The sequence below is a fragment of the Aulonocara sp. 'chitande type north' Nkhata Bay genome, linkage group LG12, assembly GCF_057382095.1.
Source record: "Aulonocara sp. 'chitande type north' Nkhata Bay isolate Kocher_YH1m ecotype deep benthic linkage group LG12, A_spYH_male_GT1.1, whole genome shotgun sequence".
Lineage (NCBI taxonomy): Eukaryota > Metazoa > Chordata > Actinopteri > Cichliformes > Cichlidae > Aulonocara > Aulonocara sp. 'chitande type north' Nkhata Bay.
In genome coordinates this window covers 24592480-24615845 of record NC_141355.1, presented here as the reverse complement: position 1 = coordinate 24615845, position 23366 = coordinate 24592480, and the positions used below count along the sequence as shown (strand labels likewise).

Here is a 23366-nt window from a genome sequence, read left to right as displayed (position 1 = left end):
ATCTGCTTTTTTTCTTTGTGTGCGCTGCTCACTTGTTAGTGTGTCTTTATTTACAGCTGCTTCAGTCTGGCTTTGACTGCTGGTATAATAAAATACCATTCTGTGAGCTTTATTACAACGAATCGGGAACCCCCCTGGCATTTTTCTGCTTTCTTTGGGTCAAAATCGCATTTGCACAATGCCGAGCTACGTTTTTGAAGAGATATAAAGACATCACAGTACAAGTAAGGAGTTTTGGATTTGTCCTTGGCCAGGGAAGGAAACATGATCAGGCAAACTGAGCGATTTCTGTAGACTGACTGTATGAAAATAGCAATAAACTGCAACAGATGAGCAGCATAATTAGATTTTTTTTAGGAGCAGAACATAAAGCGCGTTCAAGTCCTACTAAATCAATTCCCACGCTGAAAATTATTACATAGAAGGGGAGAGAAAGCAGAGGAAGAGAGAGATTTGGGGTTATTTGTCACGACACTTGCTGGGAAGGTTCACGGCAGCTAAGAAAAACAATATTTGTGTTTTTCTGTTTGAGTGTGTGCCTGCGTGTGCTTGTTAATGTGTGCGTGTGTGTGTATGTGTGGACGCGCACATTTACAGCTCTGCTCTTGGAACCCACGTTACTTTGATTGACAGCTGAGACTTGCCTTTTTCCCCACCGCACTGCCCGCCCTGCGCGCTTCCGAAGTGGCAGCTCCTTGCGACGCGCTGATTGGTCAAAATCTGCGTAGCTCAACGAGGTCAACGGAATCGAGGAACTTCGCAGAGAGACCATTGGCCAGTTTCATAACCCACATTATTGTCCCCACGTGGAGCGGAGACTTTGATTGGTTCGGAGGCGTTTTGTGGGCTGGCCTATAGTTTCGGTTAGCTGGGTGAGCGTGAAACCGCGTGAGAAAGTTGCCATTGAGGTAAAGCAGAGCAAGACCGTGAACAGTTCCCGCCGCTGTGGGAGTTGTTGTTATCAAAATTAACGATATATTTCCTCGTTTTTTATCTTTTGTCTTAAAAACGAGAAATCTATTTTGGAGGCAAGGCTTGCTTCCACACTGATCGAGGAAGTAAATATTTCTGTATTTGTTGACCGTTCAACCGCCAGCCAGCGACTGCGGCGAGTCAAGTGGGAACTCTTCTCTACAATTAACTTGTGTGGATTTGTTTCTGATGCTCTGACTGAGCGCCGGCAGTTTGCGGCTGTCTGTTGAGGATCTACGGGGTTGATTTTATCTTGTTTGTTTGTTTGGTCGGCCCTCCGTACTCGGAATACATCAGTTCGCACACAAAACAAACGCCGGAGTGGCGAAGGTGGCTCCAGCCCTATTTTTTTTTCTTCATTTCTCACCTGGCTCTCCTGCCCTTCTCTTCCCTCCCCCTTCAGCTGCTTTCAACTAATGAGCCGTTTCCCGTGTTTTTCCGGTTGATTTACGGTCGCGCTGCCTGTGGAGCGGAGGACAGACGACCGAGAGACAGGGAGAAGCGGAAATTCACGTTAAACGGTCGGTGAACCCAGACGAAGCGGACAAGCGGTGCTTTTTTGTAATTAACGACCGGGGGTCCTAATAACAACGGCGGATGGATTCCTCTCCGTGATTGGGAGCTTCCCACAACCTTACTTTTCATCCCCATTTGATCCCACTTTGACGGGGTTTTAAGAAAGAAACAGTTTCATCCTCCCGGAGATAACAATGTTTCCCCAGGGGCGACACCCGGTAAGACGCTCTTTGTGCATTAACAGACGCTCATTTCACCGGGCTAACCGGGTAACATTACCTCGTTATATGACCCGCCCCTCCGGGCTGCCTGTGTGTTTATATTAAGCTCAGTCCTCTAACTAATTGGGCTCTACAGTGGGATTGATTATACTGCGTTTTAGCTTTTTGTGTTTTTTTTTTTTTTTTTTTAAATAACGACTAATATTTCGAAGTTGTTGATATTGTATTTGTGCTGAAAAGTACCAGATTCATAATGTAACCAATAATGTGTAAGTAATGTACCAGTGTGATGTTGGTAATCCGTCTGTGTGTGTGTGTGTGTGTGTTTGCGCGCGCGCGCACGCGCCAGACGCCCCACCAGGCTCCAGGCCAGCCCTTCAAGTTCACCATCCCAGAGTCACTGGACCGCATCAAGGAGGAGTTTCAGTTTCTTCAGGCACAGTACCACAGGTGGATAACACAAACACTCAATTCACATTTTCCTCTATTGTCATCTGCCCTCCCAACACTAAACTTCACCCTAACCACAGTCATCCTCATAACCATAATGAACAAAACCTCAACCCTGGCTTCAGACTAACCCATAAACCTGGATTAGGTTCACGTACACATACAAAAGTGCACACATATGCAAGCAGGCATCAGTGTTAGCGCTTGCACTGCGGTAGGTCTACATCTTCTTGATGGGTGAGAGCCAGAGGGGTGGCGTGTGGGCTGAGGGTTTCATAAATCACGCCTTATTTTCCCCTGTGTGTGTAGCTGTGTAGGGAAAAGGCTTGCTTAAGTACTACATGTGAGTGTTTCTTTTTTTTCTTTTTGTTTTTTTTTTTAACTTTGCTCTAGATGTTGTCAGTGTGGGTCATTCACAACAGGTGAAAGCTAGACCTGCAGACATAATGTTTCTGATTTACATATTCAAAGAAGAGGATTGTCATAAACATATACCCATTATTTGACGGGAACAATCATTGTATTTTCCATTTTTGCACCAATTCTTTTAAAAACATCTCCATGGTCTGTTTTAGAAGGTGTTTAAATCATCAAGCAAGAGGGGTGAGAGAAAGAATGAAAACTGATTAGTTTAACTTGAAATGTTGAGTCCCACTCAAAGTAAATGGTGTATTGTATTTCTTGTTGTTTTTTTTAAAGTCTCAAACTGGAGTGTGAGAAGCTGGCCAGTGAAAAAACAGAGATGCAGAGGCACTACGTCATGGTGAGCTCCCTATACTCAATTCATTTGCCCTGCAGGGTCACACATCACATGCCTGAGTTCTAAAGTTTCCTAGAGGAGAAAGTTGTCCATATCTTATAAAGCAGAATACAAATTCCTATCTGAAGACTCGTAATACAAAATATATGTATTGTTAAATACTAAATGAAGGGAAGAGGAAGAGCAACATGCAAGTGTCACCTGCTTTTACTGCGTAAAGATGCTGTGCTGTTACGACTTTTCATGTTGATTTAAAATGTGTTTCACTGTTTCAGAAAATAAAATATACATGAGAGCTTACTTTTCACCTTAAATCACTGAAGTTTTACCTCTTTTACACAAAGCAATGTGGCTGTGTGTCAAAAGCTTCTAATCTAGCACAGAAACAAACATAACATGGACACGAATGCTGTTCAGTTCAGATTGTTTGCGAGCATGTTGCATTGCCTCATGTTCAAGTTAAAAAGCATTTGACTTGCATGTTTTGACTTTCAAAGTAGTTTGACCTCTTTGTGGAACACTTCATTTAAAAAGATCTGCAAATATCCTCAAAGACATCTACAGTGTAGCTAATTATTGTTTAAGTTATTCAGGCTTTTTCTTTCAGGGGTTTAGGATTTGTTTCACCCCCTCTAACCCTCTCACTCTTTGCCTCCCTCCCCTCCCCCAGTACTATGAGATGTCGTATGGCCTCAACATTGAAATGCACAAACAGGTATGGCTGCTCGTCTACTCTGTCGGTCTTCTTGTTTATCTCTCTTCCTCTCATGGATGGATTTTGATGTATGTGGAGTGTGGGCCTGTTGACGTGTCCTTGCGTGTGCACGAGTGCATTTGTGTGTGTGTGTGTGTGTCTCTCTTTTACTGTATGCTTGTATATGTGTGTGTGGATGTGTGTTTATTTGTGATCGATGGGGCTCTGTCTCCATTTCCCCAGTTAGGGCCGGCCGGCTGAGCCCAGAGGCAGGATGAATGGCTCTGTAGATTGATTGGTGCTGTCTAGGGGAGCGGCCTGCTTTATTACATTAGAGGGGTAGGGCTGGTGAGGGCAGAGGAATCGATCACGGTGAGGCAGACGGAGGAGATACAGTGGAGCTCTCCCTTTTTTGAAGTTGGGAGGTTAACACAGTAACGAGGCAGACTCAAACATGAAGCGCACAATAACAAGGGCAATTACCCAATCAGTGTACATGCACATGCAGAAAGGCAAGGGCACTTTGCATAGCTCTAAGTAATGTATGCAAAAACGCGACGATAGTGACAGTTTCAGTTCACAGACGGTAGAGTGAACACAAGCACAGAACTTGTTGATGCATATACATATGTACACAGACAGTGAAAGTTAAAAATTTTCTTTTAAGTGTGTAGACATGTGGATGATGAGCAGGGGAAAAACTCACCCTCTCGCTACACACAAACACACATTTCCCCACAGGAGTGGTGCAGGGCTCAGAGCGTTTACCAGTAATTACCACAGCTATCGACCAGTCAGACCAGAGGAAATTGGAGGTGGATTGGCTGGATGCTTCAGTGAAGAGTGGGGATACTTCTCCGCCTCTCTCACACTCCTTCCCCTTCCTTCTCCTCTTGTGTTATTCTCCCTTTTTATACCCCAAGTCCTCTTCTTTTCTTTCTGCCTTCCTCTGCTCTCCAATAACAGTTATGGGATCTCTTCTTCCTTTTTGCTACAAACCACCCCCCACCCCAAATTCCCCCTTCTTTGGCTCCTCTTTCATTTTATGTCCATGTGAAGCTACTGCTCTTTCATTGTAAGGGAGATGCATCTCTTCCTATTGTCCACACACACACATAAACACACAGTTACACTCACTAAAGCTCCAGGGGAGGTCATTAGCTTGGGACTGCAGTTGTCAGAGCAACAAGCTTCTGTGGGTGGGTGGGGGTATGGAGGATATAGACGAACAACTCACCTCCTGCTGAGGATGTACGTTTGTGGGGGGTGCATAATGCTCCAATTATATGTGTAATGGGAAGCTGCTTCTCTGTTCGCACATTTTCTGTGTATGCTTGCATCTTGTCTCTGCATCCTCAACTTCTGTTCACCCACTGTCTCAGTTATGAGTCATTGTTCGATTCATTCACTATATAGAAATGTTAATTTAAGGGTTTGGATGCACGGGCTGTGAGTTTTTGTGGATTTTGTTACTTTTTTATGCTTGACATTAGACATGTCTCAATGTTGGGGGAGAGGCGTAGTAGAGTAACAACATATCATATTGTGTAAAATCACAAAGCAAGCAAAGAAAGCTTTGATTAGCAGTTATGAGCTTAGTGTAGCTGGTTGGGTCTAAATGTAAGCATATACAAGAGAACTGGTCGAGCTGGACACTAATATTTGATTATTGGGTGGATATTCAGCTTTCAGTTTTGACATTTAGGTTTAGTAATATCACAGTCACATTGCTTTTTCCTTTAGTGCACACAACAATACTTTATTTCCCTTCCTTTGTACCACCTATACAAAGGCTGGGCACCAAGTAGAGGAAAAAGAAACATGTTTTGTTGCTTCTAACTTGATCATTTTCATCATAAATATTGCCAAAAATCACAAAACAGTCTTCGTCCCTCCACTGATAGAAGTCTAGTTTGTTTTCTGGAGATTATTGCTAAAGTTCAAATGAATGACAGAGTACTCAATCTTCATTCTGCTCTCTCAGGACATTTGCATAACATAATTTGATTGGTTAGCACCTGAGCTGCTGCCTGAAAACTTTTTGCAGCTTTTCCCCACAAGCAAATATAATTCAGTTAGATAACATATAACGTTACCCTGTTCAAAGTGAGTGAGAGGAGAAACTTTTGAGGCCAACACCATGAACTTGTAAGTCTTGGCTGCAGCCTGGGAAATTTGAGCATTTGACTTTGTCTCTCGACTTAGGTTTGCTGGGTTGCCCTAGTATCTGGTCACACTATTCTCAGGCAGCCTAATGATTGACCCTGTATACAAAGCTAATTATAGGCTTACAACTCATAATTCTGAGAATGGATATACATAGTATGCCAGAAATAGCTTTTCATTTCAAAATTTCTTGGTATGGAATGACTTGGTTATTTTTGACGCACTTTGGCAGTACAGGAAAGTCTGAAACTTTAAAACTGGACAGAATACAGGTTTTTAAGATCCCCCTTTCTTATTTGTCGAAAGTGTCCTGTAGCCATCAGGTGCACATACACAGACAGCAATGTTAAAACTGTGGCAAGGCTGCTGAGCTCATGTAGTTATGACACGGAGGTATGCGTACTCTGAAGGCTTAACATGTCTTTTGATTCTGGATAAAGAGTCAGTTGTTCGGTGTTTAGTTTTCTCAGAGGGAAGCTGTTCCATATATACTTACATCTATTTGTTCTGACTTTGCTTACTTTTACGTGGAGTATTTATTCAACCACCTTATTTAAATTTGTCTGGGGAGTATCATTTGTTGACTTGTCAAGATGTATGTTGTGTTACTTTATAAATATATTCATAATTTTTATAAATATAACTGAAAGTACTATTATTTTTGAAGCAGTTATGTGTGTAGTTCAAGACTCATTGTGAAAACGGTAGCACTTGATTTAGCTCATCCAAGTACATAATTGGCTGAACTGTGGCTGTTTGGCGAGCTGACAGGTGTGTGCGTGACAGAGACATCTAATTGAGCGCAAGTATGCTCCAGCTAAAGAGGACGTCTCCACTTCAGTTTTTCAGGAGCTGTCAGACCCATTAAAATCATTAAATAATTTAGAGCAGCAACGCCATGGTTTTAAAGTTTTAGAGATGGCAGTGCCTGTCAGCCTTTGGACTTTGGCCCAGGCTGAAATATCTTAGTGACTAGTGGAAGGACTGAGATGAAGTTTTAACAGACAGTCATGCTTCCAAAACGGTCGTGCTGTGATGTACCTTCATCGGGTAATAAAACTCTATAACATATTGTATATTGATGTCTCCTTCAAACAGTTGCTGATGTCTGGGAACTTACCATGCCATTAGCTAGGTGTGTAACCTTACTAACACTCCCCTTTACCTAATGAGCGATCCTCCAACTTGTAAAAGAAACATACACCATGCTTTAATATGTTTATTGGCTGTCTCCCTTTTAGACTCTTTGTTTGACAAGACCATCTTCCTTTTTGTGCGGCCAGTTCATGCCAGTGATTGAAGAGCAAGTTTCCCAGTGGGATTTCCCATGACTCAATCAGGGTTTCCATCTGAAGGGACATTCATGTACATCTGCATTTGTAGAACAGCCAACAGGAGCTCCTTTATTCTTAAAAATATAAGCGTTTTCCCAAAGTCTTCCTCTCTGCATTTTTTCACAGTTTTAAAACAGCCAAGAGAACATGCAGAAGTCAGGTTTCCTCTCGGACCATTTTGATTACACTTTACTCATAGATTAGTCTTGAATTTTTGCTCGGTGACAGCATAAAAAAGGTTTTGCCTATGTTAGCTTTACCATCACTCTCTGGATGATCTGTAATAGCTTTAATCCCCTGATTTTGTGGCCATTTCTTCAAATTTCTAATTTGTAAACAATAGCAGATTGTCAGGTTAAATTAATTATATGTAGATGGGAGATTAGGGCAATGAATTCTTGAACAGTTACTTGTTTGCTATTACTGTAAAGTGAGTCAACAGGACATATAACAGTTGCATAGCAAGGGAAGTCATTTTTGGGTTAGTTAAACCCACACAGGTGGTTGCTTTGTGCTGTGGGATATTACATTTCTTTCTAGCTTGATGACTTAATTTTGGCTGAGTTTTGAAAAGTTTCCATAAAACCATTTGTTGTTTCGGTGACGACAACCATCGCATTTTTCCTGAGTATTCACCCAACAATAATACAGGGTGATATGATGCATGTTTCTATGTATCTATATATTTATGTGTGTGTCGTCTGAGCCATTACTACCTTTCATGGTCCCCGATTCCCACTTCACTCTGGTCGTCCTCGTATCAATTTGATTGGATGATGTGTAATATGAGTCCCCTTATCTGATTTGATGCCACCACGGGGGTATCTGGTTTCAGCCAATTGTAACCACCTCCGGGGGTTTAAGGGGCAGGCGGATGTGTTGGCATGGATACCGAGGGAGAGCAAACCAAGTTAGTAGTTGATGAGATTATGTTGAAGTGCTGATGGGAAGGGGGACAAGAACACAGAGGACAGGCGGAGAGGGAGCAAAAGAAATAGAACGGGTAAGAGAGAAACCTGAGCTGAGCCCACAATTATAATTAGAGAGGAAAATCTCATTACACTGTGTGTGCTGAAAATGGCACACACTGGATTTCTGTGTGGAGAGAAGTCGATGAGTGTCATTGGTATCATTGTCTGGTAGGGGTTTTTTTGGGGGGGGGGGGGGTAATTTTGCTTGCTTGCTGTGGTGGCAAAACTTTCTTGTGTGTGTGTGTGTGTGTGTGTGTGTGTGTGTGTGTGCACGTTTATTGCTTTATTGGTGTTACTGAACAGATGTCTTTTCTAAATGAATGTAATTATGTTATCAACAATTAAGTCTCTTTCTATCTGTGTGTGTCTCTTACTTCATCAGACTGAGATTGCCAAGAGACTAAACACCATCTGTGCACAAGTCATTCCCTTCCTCTCACAGGAGGTAAGTATGTGTGACTTAGAGCTACAGACTGTGCTTTGTATCCCATTTATACACTCTAATTTTACTGGTAAATCTGCCATTACTCTCAGGCTTTGGCAAACGTTTGTGCATCTTTGTTTTACAGCATCAGCAGCAGGTGGTTCAGGCTGTGGAGCGAGCCAAACAGGTGACCATGGCAGAGCTCAATGCTGTCATCGGGGTACGTGGACTGCCCGGTCTTCCACCTACAGTGTGTATTCCTTTAATTTCTCTTTGCATTAACTATCGCAGTGTGTGTGTTTACTCCATAGGAAATATTTCTTTCCCTACACAAACAAGTTTGGAACACAGTTTGATTTTGCTCTGGTAATAAAATTATTTCAGTTCTCAGGTTGTTGTTGGCTACCACAGTAATCTTCTTTGTTTGTTCTTGTTGTTCTTTGTGTGTAATTAACATAGTAAGTATGACTAGTGTTAGTCGCTGCCTAGGGGGCAACCATAATAAGGACATGGACATTAGTATAGCAAATTACCTAATACATTGCATATGCACCATTTAATGATTAACATAGAAGCCACATTTTCCACAGTCTTGTTGTGTCATCAAAGGTCTGTGTTCTATTTGAAGAAACAATTTGTACTGTTTACATAGTAAAAACTGATTGTAAATACACATCTTACTGTTTACTCAAACACAAATGGGTCAAAGTCAAACACAAGGTAAAAGTCCTCATTTTGGTCACCTGTCTTGTCTTTTTTTTTCTCTCTTCTCATTTCAGTTAAAACCCTGAGAACTGCTACCAAATCATAACAGATATCTATATAAAGTTTTAGGAATATGCCTGAGACTGTGTTGTTTTTTTTTTTGTTTTTTTTTTTTAAATGAGATTCCTTATTCCTTTGTCACCAGACTTAACTCAAGGATATAAGCCAACACTGGACTTAGACTGTAGAATTAGATGTAGGGCATATGAGTGATTTTTATGGGAAATGAAAGAAAATTAACCCTTGTGCAAATATGTTTTCTCTTTTGAGACTATGGTTTTGATTTTGATTGATAGAACTGGACTCTTTCGTTATGAGTAAGTTGACAAAGAGGATATGCTTCAGGAATTATGAAAGGTGTTTATTGAAAAGATGTTGACAGACTTGGAAGACTGATGGGGCATGACCAGCTATTCATACTTAAGTAGAAAATGATTTGGCACACTAAGAGTAAAAAGTAGTTTTTTTCCTTGAGGTTTGACAGTGATGCTCAACGTAAAACGGAGATGGAGAGTCTAGCTGTTGGTGGTGATGACTCTTTGGGTGGGATTAGAGAACCATTATTACTCGGACTTATAGGAGCCATAGGGGCTTGACTGGCTGGAGGAGACGCTATGGGTTTTGGTTCAAGGGGAATGTGGGAAAGAGGAGGGGTCTGGAGAGGGCTTGGTGTGATGTGGGGTGGGCTTGTTAGTTGGCGTGAACTGATGGGGGTCTCTGTTAGTGTCTGATTGGTGTGAGAGGTGGATTTGGCAGTTGCTGTTTGAGTCTTAATTGCAGGATTTTTGTGTTTGTAAAAGGGGGGGTCACAGCGTTGCCCTTACACCCCCCCCTTCCCATCTCCTCTCGTCTCCCACGCCAGCCTGTCATTCACCCCGTTTGTGAGTTAAATGAGCGTAATGAAGCATGTTGCCCCTACCTTCACACTCTCTCACACACACACACACACGCATGCACATCCCACACAAATGCACGCAGACACACCAGTTCACACTAACATCCCATGACAAACCAGGCTCCCCTTGCCTCTACCAATACTTCCCCTCCATTTACTCCCATCAGGGGTCCTGTTTGTGTATCCGTGTGCGTGCGTGTGTGTGCTTTGCATCTGTTTGTGTGTGTGTGCGTTTGTGTGTAGCAGAGCATGCTTTTCTGTTATCCCCAGAAAACAACAGGCAGAGGTAGGATGGTTGAGTGAGGATGTGTGTGCCTGCCTTGTTTATCTAGACTATGTGTATGCATGTTAAGTGTGATCAAGTGTGACGTGTGGGTGTGTTTATGTTTGATTGTTTGGCAGGCGAGCTAACTCTGGAAATTGAGTGTGTGAGCGCAGGCAGGCATGGGGGTTGATGCTAAAAGACTGTTTTGTTGTTTTACCTCCATTCTTTGGGGGAGGATGCAGGGAGCAAAGGATAGATGGAGAGGTAAAAGGAGGCGGGGGATCCAAAGTGAGATGGGGGTGGGTGCGTCAATTAGGTGAGATAAAAGTCGGTTTGACCTTCAGCACTGCTTCCACCCCCGCCGAGTCGCCTCCTGTGCCCCACCTTTCCTTCTTCTCTCCCTCCTTCCTCCTCCCCTCCCTGCGGCGAATCAGTGAGCTTGGATTCCCGCAGCTACTGTCTGAGGAGGCAATAATGATGTTTTGGAACACAAAGGCATTTCACGCTCAGACGAGCGCCTGATTTGGTGTGAAAGAGAGAGCAGGGCTGCCAGCCAAACTGGCTCTCCCTCTCTCTCTGTCTCTCTGACCCTCTTCTCTCCTTCTCTCCTCCCCTCTCTGCTCAGTCGCCTCACTCTCTCACAAGATCTGACAGTGCAAGCAGCAGCTGGGGCTCTCGTCATTCCTCCCTCCTACCCCCTCCACATCCTCAGGGTTTGGGCTGTGATCCCAGCTGTCAGTATTGTTCAGTGTTTGACCTTAGAGGGAGGAGGATGTGTGTAGGGGGGAGAGGCTGTGTTCACCACCTTGTAGAGCGCAGCAGCTTGTTGAGGTGGTGTAAACCCCAGACAGTGGAGAAACTGTCCCATCTGTTGAAGACTTTAATAGGGACAGAAGTCTCTTTTGATTAGGTTACAGAGCATTGTTAAGTTTTAGCTGTTTTTGGCTTGCTTTTATGTTGGGTTTTTGGTGTCAGATACTGATGCTTTAAACATTTATGGTAGTTGTATTATGAAATTTGAGACTTCTCGTTGAACTCAACTTCTCTGTTTTTTTTTGTTTTTTGTTTTAGCCATGATTGTGATGTACTGCACTACATCTCAACTGCTGAATTAAGCCATACCCACATAGGTGTGGTTCTTTTAAACTGCTTTTTATTCATCTGTCTGACCTGTCTGTTACAGGTCCAGCTGTGTATACCACAGACTAAATAAAAATGGACTGGTGCCTCTTTGTAGCAGGTCACTTTTTTAAAAATGTTTTTCCCAACTAACCACCTCTTTCGCCTTCTGTTTTTTTCCCCTTCCCCTCTCTTAAAGCAGCAGCACTTGTCCCATAACCATGGTGGTGCTCCTGTGCCCCTCACTCCTCACCCTGCTGGCCTCCATCCTTCTCAGCTGGGTGGTTCAGCTAGTCTTCTGGCTCTGTCAGGAGCACTCGGAGCTGTTCCTCCTCATCTGGCAGGAAAAGAGAGTGGTGAGAAAAAACCTCACATGTCTGGACAAGACTCTCACCCTGCAGGACCTGAACACCTGAGAGGTAAGGAGACGCACCTTCCAGCACAGAAACACTTCTGATAGAAAGGGGTTGTTTATGTATGAGTTGTGTTGCAATGAAGTCTGTTTGAACTCATTCTTCTTCCCTTATCTGTTTGGTTTTTTTTCTGCTCTGGTAAACCCCCCGTGACCTCAACCACACACATGCTTTTCCAATGACAACAGAGCGAGAGCCCAGCACAGTAAGTACTTCCTCTTTCTGCAGCAATGTTTACTGCTCTGGTGAGCTACTATTGTCTTACTTTTGTTTGAGGGATAGTTTAGGTTTACGGGAAATTTGCTTTGTTCTTCTAGTTAATAGATAGCTGTGAGTAAGTAAACTGCTCCTAAACATGGTCAAATGCAAATTTACACACACATTAATTATACATATTTAATTTATATAATTTCAAGAGATATGCTAATTGCTTGGTTTTTACTAATGCACTTATATAAAAGGTTATTTTTGGCCACTCATACAGTTCTTAGAAGGTGTAGGGCTTAATTGAAAATGCAGTAGCTAAAGGTTGATGTCAAATCCATCCAAATGCTGTAGGACAGAATTTCATAATGCGAGTAGATGTCACCTGTTGGTGTGTGTGTGTGTGTGTGTGTCCCCATTATATGGAAATTGCTTTTATTATGTAACTCCCCCTGAGGGATCAATAAAATTTATGACATGTCATTATGAATAAAAGCACCTTGTAGTTTTTAGTGCTGTTTCACACCCAGGTAGCTTTTACCTTTTTAAGTTGTGCATTTTGACTCTCAGCTTGTGTGTGTGTGTGTCCGTGTCTCTGTGTGTGTCTGTGTCTGCAGGGGTGGTGGGATTTCTTTGGGTAGGGCTTTGGCCTGCCTCTTTAGTTCTGCCCTAGATCTGCTCTGAACTTAGGTTTCCTTTCTCCTCCAAATGAGCTTTTTAGCATGGTCACACACAGACACACACACATTTTTCATACACACACACTTCTCAACCCTAGCCTGCATTGTTGTGCCTATTTAACACCTCAGTGAGCAGATTACCCCCTTCTCCCCCTCCCACCGCCCCTTATCCCGCGCTTAAAGACTCTCATTGTGTTTAATATCATCACCACTGAGAGGGGAGGGCTTGGGGAAGAGTGGGGGGTGAGGGACCAGCAGTCATGTGACATCGTGTGTATATGTGTGTATTTCAGAGATGGGAGAGAGAGGCACCATGCTAAAAGCGAACAGAGAGTGAGGGAGGGGGGAAATTGCTTACGTTTTGCGGGTCAGTGCTTCTGTGCTCAGCTCACTAAAACCTTTCAATAAAGAGAGGAGGGGAGGAAAGGAGGTTTGGGGGGGTATGAAGGAAGGGGCCTTTGGCAGAATACAGATTCCCCCCCCCCCCCGAAACTCTTTTCCGTCCCTCGTCTCTTGTCACCCTTTCTTTTCCTCCACACTCTCACACCCTCCCTCCATTCCTCCTTCATTTACCCTTTTCCCCCCTCAAAGCCCAAGCACTCACTCCCTTGCTTGATTTGTGCATGCGCATGTGTTTGTGTATGTTGGATGCACATTTCATTGACAGGTTGAGACTATAATGGACTCAACATGAAGCTTTAATCCATTAAAGGATCCATTGGTCAGGAGGCCAGGGGGAGGCAGCTCTGTGTGTATGTGTAGTCTTGGGACGCAGGGACACAGGAGTGTTATGCAAGCAATACACACTCACAGTCTGTTACACACTTGTTCGTACACACAGGCTTTCACAGTCAATTACACACTGTGCACACAAACACACACACTCTCACCCACACTCTCAGTACAGCCAGTGCAGCTTGTCAGAGCCAGGAGAGGGAGCACTGATAGATTTTGAGAGCCACTTAATGTAATCATCAACTTCAGAGGCATGTGTTTGTGTGTGGCTGTGACGGGCTTTGGTCAAGTGAGAAAAGAGGTTGCTGTTTAAGTGTTAGTGCTGCTTAATTCATGCTTCTGTGAACTATTAACCTATTTGCAAGTAGGAGTATGTTTTTCTAACCTGCTCTACATAGCTGAATAGCTCTTGTAATTAGTGGTAGACGGATCAGACACTTTAGTGAGCTCATGCAGGATGCATACACAACTGAGTGAAATCAGAACCGTAAATGGCAAAATTTGTCTTTATCCTCCAAATTGTCCTTTTTCTTTTTCATATTTTTATGAACGGCAGTGTTCTGCCCTTCTCATCCTCCTCGTTGCTTTCATTCGCAGAGTAACTCATTGCTGCCAGAAAGTCTTAGGAATTCAGATAAGCGACGCAACGGACCTGACTTCTCAAATGACACCAAAAAGCGAAAGGTGGATGACAAGGACTCAAGTCACTATGTAAGGAATCTCTCTGGTACCTGTGTCTTTAATGTAACGTGACAAAGGAAAAGGAATGTCTTCATTCATTTGAACATATTTTATTAATTATACAGCCAGTCAATGGACTAATTTGATTATCTAACTGATCCTCTTCCCTAGGATAGTGACGCAGAGAAAAGTGATGACAATTTGGTGGTGGATGTCTCAAATGAGGTCAGTACATTTGAATATATTTTATAAATGTTAGTTTTTGTGCTGTCTGGTACATGCTTAAATTACATTACATCAATGGTCCATTTTTAAGATGTGCATCATATTCAGGCGTCTGTGGTCTTCTTCTTTCAAGGATTGTATTAAGTTGAACTCCCAAATAGTTAACAGAATTCTTGTTACTTCACCAGGATCCAGCCTCCCCTCGTGGCACACCTCTTCCTTCTCCTAGAGAAAATGGTTTGGATAAAGCGCGTCTTCTCAAGAAAGACCCCTGTAGTCCAGCCTCTACTGCATCATCAGCCAGCTCCTCCTCCTTAAAGTCTAAAGAGATGGCAATGGTAGGAATGGAAAAGAAAAACTTATTTGTTTTATATAAATAAACCCAGTAAATGGAGTGATTTATTTATTTATTGTATATTTATAATTATTTCTTGGTGTTTGGCAGCGAGATAAGGCAGGTACACCTGGGCTGAAGTCAAGCACACCCACGCCTAGAGGTGACTCCACCCCCGGGCCCAGCTCCACACCTGGAATCCGACCAAATCTTTCAAAACCCCCCTCAATGGAAATACCACATCCACCTAGTAGGTCATTTAAACTTACTACTTAATAAATGGTTATAAAAATGATATAGTTTTCTGTTAGAGGCAAATAAAATGAGTTTGCTTGCTTCAGGCAGAAGTCTGCTCGTTCAGTCAGTTTCATGGAAGATATTTAAAACCTTATCCTAGAGACAGCTTAATATGAAGTGTGACTGCAAGATATCTGGTTAGAAATCTCAGTTTACCTAGGCTTAAGTTGCTTTTACATGATAGTCTAGTCAAGCGTTGGCAGTAATGTCTGGTAAGTGCATGGTGAAAAGACGTAGACTTGCATTCTTAGACATTAACTAATTAATCCTCTTGTGCTTGTTTCCAGCTGCAGGTTTGCGAACTCCCCTGGCTGTACCAGGTCCATATCCAGGTGCATTTGGCATGTTGCCCCACACAGCAGGAATGAACGGGGAGCTAGCTGGTGCAGCTGGAGCTGCAGCCTATGCTGCTGGGCTGCACAACATGTCACCTCAGATGAGTGCTGCAGCGGCAGCTGCAGTGGCCGCATACGGGCGGTCACCAATGGTGAGTAGAAGAACAAGACTAACGTGATAAAATGAGGTGACCCTTTAAATCTGTGTATGTCTATGGATTGCATGCCAAGATAGAACTTTGGCAGAAACTCAGATGCTAGAGTTATGTTAGCCTGGTGTCAGGTTTGCACTTCTGGATTCTTTAGTTTTATGAATTTTCACGTCAGTGAATGTGTGTGAAAAGAACAGAGTGCATTTTTGAGTTCTGCTCCCTTCACATGAAACTTTTCAACTGTGCCTTTCTCTTTGCTATTATACCTGAAGCAGGTGGGCAGCAGTTGTTGTCACCTCTCAGCCATAAAACTCTGTAACCTGCTCCAGGCAGATTTTCATCTCTACCACATTCATTGAACTTACACCCCTCTAAAGAAATAGTCATTATGTTGTAGTTTCCCGTGTCATGCATTGTAACTTAAAAGGGCATTTAAATACTCAAAAGAATGGAAATTTTATTTTAAAGAAAGTGACATTAATCAATGTGAATACTTTAAAACAAGAATCGAAACAACAGCAAAAACCTACTATTAAATTGTGAATAGTTGCAAAGCTTCATGTCCCTGCTTTCTTTTGGATAGTATTTATACAGATTGCATACCTATGTGCAGTACATTCGCCACATTACTCTTTGCTGTATTTGCATAGTGTTCATTACACTGTTTAAATATCTTTAGTAGTCACACAGCAGTGTCTGAGCAACACTTGATAGCAACTCAGGTTGTGTACTTAGCAGCTGTGTGTGTTTGTTTGTTGGATGAGGATGGGGTGGGAGGCAGTCACAAATACCTACAGATCTGCCTGTGTGTGTTTGCTGTCTCTTGTAGTTGTCATTTAGAATAAGCAGTTTAATGTGTGCTTGAGAGTATGTGTTAGCTTTGCGCTCATGAGTGTTTATGCTCTTTTTCACAGGTTAGTATTGACCTGTGAGCATTTTGCCAATTCTCATGGGTATTTGTTAGTCCTGGGCTTATAAAATGTCTGTTTTCTGTCCAAAAGGTTGGTTTTGATCCTCATCCTCACATGCGAGTTCCTGGAATGCCTCCTAGTCTGACAGGAATCCCTGGTGGCAAACCGTAAGTATAGTTGTAAAACTAATTAGTCTTATAATTCCCATGATGATGGTGACAATGATGATTTCTTTTTCTTGATCCTTTTTCCACTCTGTCATCAGTGCTTATTCATTTCATGTCGCGGCCGACGGACAGATGCAGCCAGTTCCATTTCCTCCAGATGCTTTGGTGGGGCCTGGGATCCCTCGCCATGCCCGTCAGATCAACACACTGAACCACGGAGAGGTGGTGTGTGCCGTTACCATCAGTAACCCCACCCGACATGTGTACACAGGAGGAAAGGGCTGTGTCAAGGTGTGGGACATTAGTCACCCAGGAAACAAGAGTCCTGTGTCCCAGCTAGACTGTCTGGTGAGTGAGGTGTATTGTTATGAGCTGGCTCATGGTTTGCATAAAGTGGATAGCAGTTTACAAACACAGGAGAATTTTTCTATATATACATAGCTTAAGTTAGAATTTAGGGGATAATTTGCAAAGGAATCAGCCGCCACAAGAGCAAGGCGAGTTGTAGCAGCAAATGAATTCTAACAAAACAAGTCTTCCCAGGCCTACCAGTTTGAGACTCTCAAAATTGCACCACCCAAAAGTTAATGTACTTTTGCTGCAAGGCCTGTTGAGGTGCAGAAGTGGAAAATATTTCCTGCCACAATAGGGTTTTGGACTAGCTCAAAAGAGGAGACCACATATAACAATGAGTTTATTTTGCAGAAGTAAAAGGGAAATTAACATGAGCACAAAACAAAGCCAAACATAGAAGCTGTGAGGGGAGACTGGCCAGCTGCCATCAACATGCATAGCGGAGAAAACTGTTCTACAACACTAATTTGTTGTTATTCTGCCTGTCTGTGTTATTCGTGTGGTGACAACAGCTTCCCTTTTACCTGTCCAGACTTGGTTTGACCACTTGGCAGTGTTTTGATGGTGATCAGTCCATATAACAAAAAGTATTGGACTGTTTGGACAGGCCAAATTTGTCGAATCCCCATGAAAAATTAGCTTTACTTACTATACTCCTTCCGGGATAGGACTACAGTAATGGCCTTATAATATATAGTTGAGTATTAGTTTGAGGAACACTTGTTTGTCAGAAATGATCAGACTAGAATTTGTGCTCTAGATTGCAGAATAGTGAATGAAATGTATGTGGTGAATATACAACACAATAAAATGTTGTATATTGTACTAAATATTAACTTTTTTTGTGCCTACCAAATTAGAACCGAGACAACTACATCCGGTCTTGCCGTCTTCTCCCTGATGGTCGGACGCTTATTGTGGGAGGCGAGGCAAGCACGTTGTCAATCTGGGATTTGGCCACGCCTACTCCCAGGATTAAAGCAGAGTTAACATCATCAGCACCAGCATGCTACGCTCTGGCAATTAGCCCAGACTCCAAAGTTTGCTTTTCTTGCTGCAGCGATGGAAACATTGCAGTCTGGGACTTGCACAACCAGACACTCGTTAGGTAAAAGATAACTGTATGCTTTTACTTCTGTCACTCTTCAGAAGATTGCTGCAAATAAATATATGCCTCTGCTAAATGTTAAGGACATCTACAATCACTGCTTGGCTTTTCTAATCTCCTCTAAGCAACAGATTTGACCTTTAATTTGCAGTCTCAGCCCCTGACTGATTTAACCTTTATGATTGTAGCACCAAGAGGCAGACAATCTGTAGTGTTAGTACTACAAAAGTGGCTTCTGATGAGAAATGCTGTAAGCACTCTCCATATGGTAACATGTGATGCATACCAACTGCCCTGCACAGCTCATGGTTGGTGCCTTGTTCCAAAATGTCCGTCTTTATTTAATTGAGAATGTATGTGTGTATCCCACAGGCAGTTCCAGGGCCACACAGATGGAGCCAGCTGTATCGACATCTCCAATGATGGCACCAAGCTGTGGACCGGAGGCTTGGATAACACAGTCCGCTCCTGGGATCTGAGGGAGGGACGGCAGCTGCAGCAGCATGACTTTACATCACAGGTGCACAATCATACAGGCATTTGAACATTATTTCAGTCATTTACTTAAAAAGAAATCCACAAGTTTCAGTTTTTATTTTAAAGTAGCATCCCCACTAAAACAAAATCTGTGTGTATCAGTTGGTTAAATTTGTAATCCTGACAGGACTTATTAATATTTATTTTCTCCTGTGTTCAGATCTTCTCGCTCGGCTACTGTCCGACAGGAGAATGGCTCGCTGTTGGAATGGAGAGTAGCAATGTTGAGGTCCTTCATGTAACCAAACCGGATAAATACCAGCTTCATCTACATGAGAGCTGTGTGCTCTCCCTGCAGTTTGCCTACTGTGGTAAGCAACTTGCATATTAAATGAGCTGCAAAATAGAGGTGGAAAAAAAAAACGTGGGCTTGGAATCCATTGTTAGGTGAAGACACCCCCAGCCCAGTGGTTTCACTGAAGTTATGTCTGTACGTTGTATGTTCCATTCTACAGTGCTTTCATTTTTTATATTGTGCATGCTTGTATTTACTCTTCTACTAGGCAAATGGTTTGTGAGCACAGGAAAGGACAACTTACTGAATGCATGGAGGACACCTTATGGGGCGAGCATATTCCAGGTTGGTGTAAATTGATCAGTACATTCATTGTATTATATATTTTCCTAAATGACACAAAATGTGCTCCTCGAAAGTTGCTGCATTGGCTTTAATAAACCACCCTGCAAAATCCACTAGCACTGTTTTGCATCCATGCAGTAACTGAGTCAATGCTATGAAACAGTCAGTGCTGTCCAACAAAGGAGGTTGTTTAAAGAGAATTATACAGAAAAACGTGCTTAAACTTTGAATATGAGTACTGAGGTAAAAGCCTCGCAGTCTCATAGTCGCTCCTATATTACTTTCAGTACTATTCAGTAAATTTTAAAAGCACAACTTTAAAACTTTTAAGCACTGTGTTCCATACAAACACACATGAATTTATTTTCTAGTTTTCTTTTAAAACGTTTCATTACTGACTTTTTTTTTTTTCTCCCCTATCTCTTTTTTCCTCAGTCTAAAGAATCATCCTCGGTACTAAGCTGTGACATATCTGTGGATGACAAGTACATTGTTACTGGTTCAGGGGACAAGAAGGCCACTGTTTATGAGGTCATCTACTAAATATATGGAAAGAAAGCTGGGACATTTCTTCTTTTTCCAATATGCTCTGTGTTTCTAGAAACACACCACAGATAAGGTGGACCTTGATGGCACATTCTTTATTCTGTTAGAAACCTTCAGAGAAACACATTAAGGAGACCCATGTTGTATATGCACTGATCTGTTGTGCCTGTGTACATGACTCCAACTCAGCTGGGAATAAACTGGAGCAAGTGGATGATAATGGAAGCACAGGAAATATTCAGATATCTGCTTACTGCTGGGGGCTAACCTGGGATCATTTACACGAATCAGAGAAGGACCAAAGGGGACTCTGAAACGAGCTCTTCAGACAACACTGCTGAACATCAGATATTGAAACACACTAAATGTCAGCACAACTACATTTGGACAACCTCTCAGGCCTGCGGGGTGACTGTGTAAAAAAAAACGACAAATGGAAAAGGAAGAATGGACAAGAATTGGCATCATGTTGGAAAGATGGTAGAAAAAGAGGAACAACAGAATGGAGGGACATTTTCAAACAGTGAATGCAGAATATGTTGATTTGTATTTTGGTTCAGAAGACGCTCACAGCCTTTCGTTCCTCTTAGCTATGGCTGTTTGACCTTAAAACCTCAGCTTACTGTTCTGATACGCCTACTCTGTCTGAAAAGTACATTCTCTGTCTTTACCTTAAGTCCTATCCTCACTAACTGCACTGTAGTTGTAGCTTTCCACCTACACGCTGTACTTAACTACTTAAAATGTCCAAATGGTACATTTTTTTAAAACACGCTGAAGGCTATGATGACTTGTCTCACATTATGCTGCCACGAACATCTGTCATGAGTTTATTTGATCCTCATGTAACATGATAGGGTTTTTTTTTTGTTGTTTTTTTTTTTTAAAGATCCATACCAGTTTCAAATGGAAAAAGTGAAGCACTCAGCTATGTGAAGAAAAATTAGCATAACAATCCAGATAAGCTTCAAGAACAGGAAATGGTAATATGTTACAGAATGCTTAACTTGGGTTATTCTGAAAAACCTTCTTTCTGTGATCTTAATTTTAAAAAAGAAAAGGGGAAAAGGTGAGAGCAAGAGTGAAAACCTGGTGTTTTCAAAAAAGTTGATTAACTAATTGTCAAATTCTATTATTACATAGGTTTCATATATTTTCACACTAAAGTTGTCCTACACAAATGTAAAATCTCCACAATATTGACAGAAATATTTAGATGGAGCTTTATTCTAACAAAAGCAAGGGGCAGGGGCATGGCAATAATAACAATATGGCAGTAATCTATGCCATCAGTGCATGTTGGTGGGTGTTTCCTTAGAGTAACCCCACAGTTAAGTCCCTTTCAGACATCATACTCCATGGCTTCATCATACTGGTAAAGTGCTGTAGGTCCCTTTTTGTTTCTTCCAGGTTGACTACTTTGGGGTAGTGAAGTGAGTATAATGACTTTAAAAAAAAATATTTGGGGTTTATGTTCTTTGACTTGTAGGGTGTGGGCAGTGGTAAAGTAAACACGAATTCATTCAGACGTGATATATGCAGATGTCCGATTTGAGTTTTGCAATACGTGCAAAAGATTTATTGCACTGGCAGTGTTAACTCTAGTGTGGTTACATTTGGATGTTTAAAACTCCCTGTCAGTCACTGAAAGGTGTGTGTGTGTGTGTGTGTGTGTGTGTGTGTGTGTGTGTGTGTGTGAGTGTGAGAGAGAGAGAGAGAGAGAGAGAGAGAGAGACAGCAGTAGTTTTTGTGCATCCGTTAATACAGTGGCATGACAAATAGACTTTGTTCTGTGTTGAAAGTGACACTTCAGTGTTTCCGGCTCCATTCTAGTGTGACAGGCTGCTTCGTGCATTCAGACATGAAGCTGTGTGATTAAAGGAAAGAAATGCATGTCGGAAAGGGCTTTGCTCAATGGATCTGAAATGATGTCACAGAATCACCATGTCTTTACCGCTGTAAGTCACCCCCACCCTGCCTTTACCAATCTTTGAAACACGTCATGTCTTATTGTATGAATCGATGATTATATTTCCTGGATGGGAACAAATTAAGGCTTAACATGTAATTTAATGTTCTTGTATTTGGAAAATCATAAGTGACTAGGATGGGTAAAAAAACAAAACAAAACTTCTCCTGATTATACTCACTAAATAAATTACTTTTTTTTTTTTTTTTTTTTGGCTATATACTTTCTTTACCTTGTATTTCTGAATTTGGACACTAGGTCAAAGTTTAGCTTTGAAATGAAACATGTGATGTCACTTTTTAAAGAAAAGATTAAATCGTTATTTTTCACCGTCGTCTTAAGGACGAGGGTAGAGAAGGTGCAGTCGCGCTTCAGCTTCAGGAAGGAGTCGGTTAGCTTCAGCTCATTAATTTCACGACCTTGTGCTTAGCTTGTTCTTAAATCTGTTTCTGTTTGTATAAATGTACATATGTTCTTTTTTTCTTACCAGATTTGCTTTAGAAACAAACTTTTTGTACGTCTTTTACATGAAGCAGAAACGTCTAATCGGGAGAAATACTAAGTGATCTTAATGCTAGTGGGTCTAAAATGATTGAAATGTCTAGACAATAAATGTTTCTTTTTTAAAACGTGTGTCTTTTAACTTTGCACTTTGATACAACAACACTCAAGTTTTTAAAGGAGGAAGATGTAGGGAATTATTGGCTTTTGTGGATGAATCATGAAAATAAAATGCACTGTAGTTGAGTGTCATTATGTAACTCTCATACAACACATTGCTTTTCTTAGCTAAAAGCTGCATCCTGTCTGCTCCTATTGGCCATCTTACCACTATAAACTTGCATGAAATGAATAGCTGTGACTTGGCCTACTGCATCTGATCAAGGATAATTATTTTGGGAGTCACATGAAAAACATCCAGTGAAGATTCAGAGTGCGCTGCTTCCCACATAACTGCTGACACGAGATAAAATCTTATGATTTTGTCACCTCTGTTACTTTATAAGCTGAAAGGTCCAACCTGTACAGTCCTAAGTGAAGCTAGCATGCCAGTGCATCTAACAACAACAACAAAAAGATATTATGAGAACATAGTTTTTTCATAATTTAGAAACTCTTTACTGAACATGGCATATTGCAAGCCTTTTTTTTGTTTTAACTTTGAAGGCTTTTTACAGATCATAAAAATCATAAAATCAGCACCTCAAATGATCAGAATAGATCATTTCAAGTTTGAGTACATCCAGAACACAAAGTTCAATAAATGCAACCACAATCATGGGGAACACTGCTGATTTGACAGTTGCTTAGATGATGATTATCGATACTCTTCACAAGGAGGGTACACCACAGAAAGCTGGCTGCTCACAGATTAACTTTATCAAAGCATTTAAATTGAATGTTAACTGGAAACGTGTGGCAGGAAAAGTTTCACGAGCAACTGGGATGACTGCAGCTTTGAGAGGGTCGCCAAGAAAAGTCAGCTGAATAACTTGGGAGATGTACTGGTGCTTGCTTTGTCCAAAATACTTCCTCAGGACCTTACCTTTGCCAAGATTGCAACACTAGTACAACATCTGAATGGT

The 23366-nt window shown here is 41.8% G+C and overlaps 1 protein-coding gene across 4 annotated transcripts; it reads left to right on the top strand.

Annotated features, from left to right (window-relative positions):
- The first annotated feature begins 839 nt into the window (after positions 1-839).
- Positions 840-22409, top strand: LOC147317535 (transducin-like enhancer protein 1). 4 transcript variants are annotated; one of them, XM_086314584.1, is made up of 20 exons: positions 840-1706; positions 2059-2159; positions 2859-2922; positions 3590-3634; positions 8467-8529; positions 8654-8728; positions 11755-11971; positions 12154-12170; positions 14182-14295; positions 14437-14490; positions 14679-14828; positions 14936-15074; positions 15409-15608; positions 16610-16686; positions 16785-17034; positions 17901-18148; positions 18521-18668; positions 18846-18996; positions 19189-19265; positions 19701-22409. In XM_086314584.1, the coding sequence occupies exons 1-20, from the start codon at positions 1683-1685 to the stop codon at positions 19806-19808; spliced, it is 2322 nt and encodes a 773-aa protein (XP_086170710.1). In that variant the 5' UTR covers positions 840-1682; the 3' UTR covers positions 19809-22409. The 4 variants fall into 4 exon arrangements, with proteins under 4 accessions (XP_086170710.1, XP_086170709.1, XP_086170708.1 ...); XM_086314583.1 differs by having other exon boundaries at positions 841-1706; positions 2071-2159; positions 8654-8758; positions 11752-11971; XM_086314582.1 differs by having other exon boundaries at positions 841-1706; positions 8654-8758.
- Positions 22410-23366: the final 957 nt, after the last annotated feature.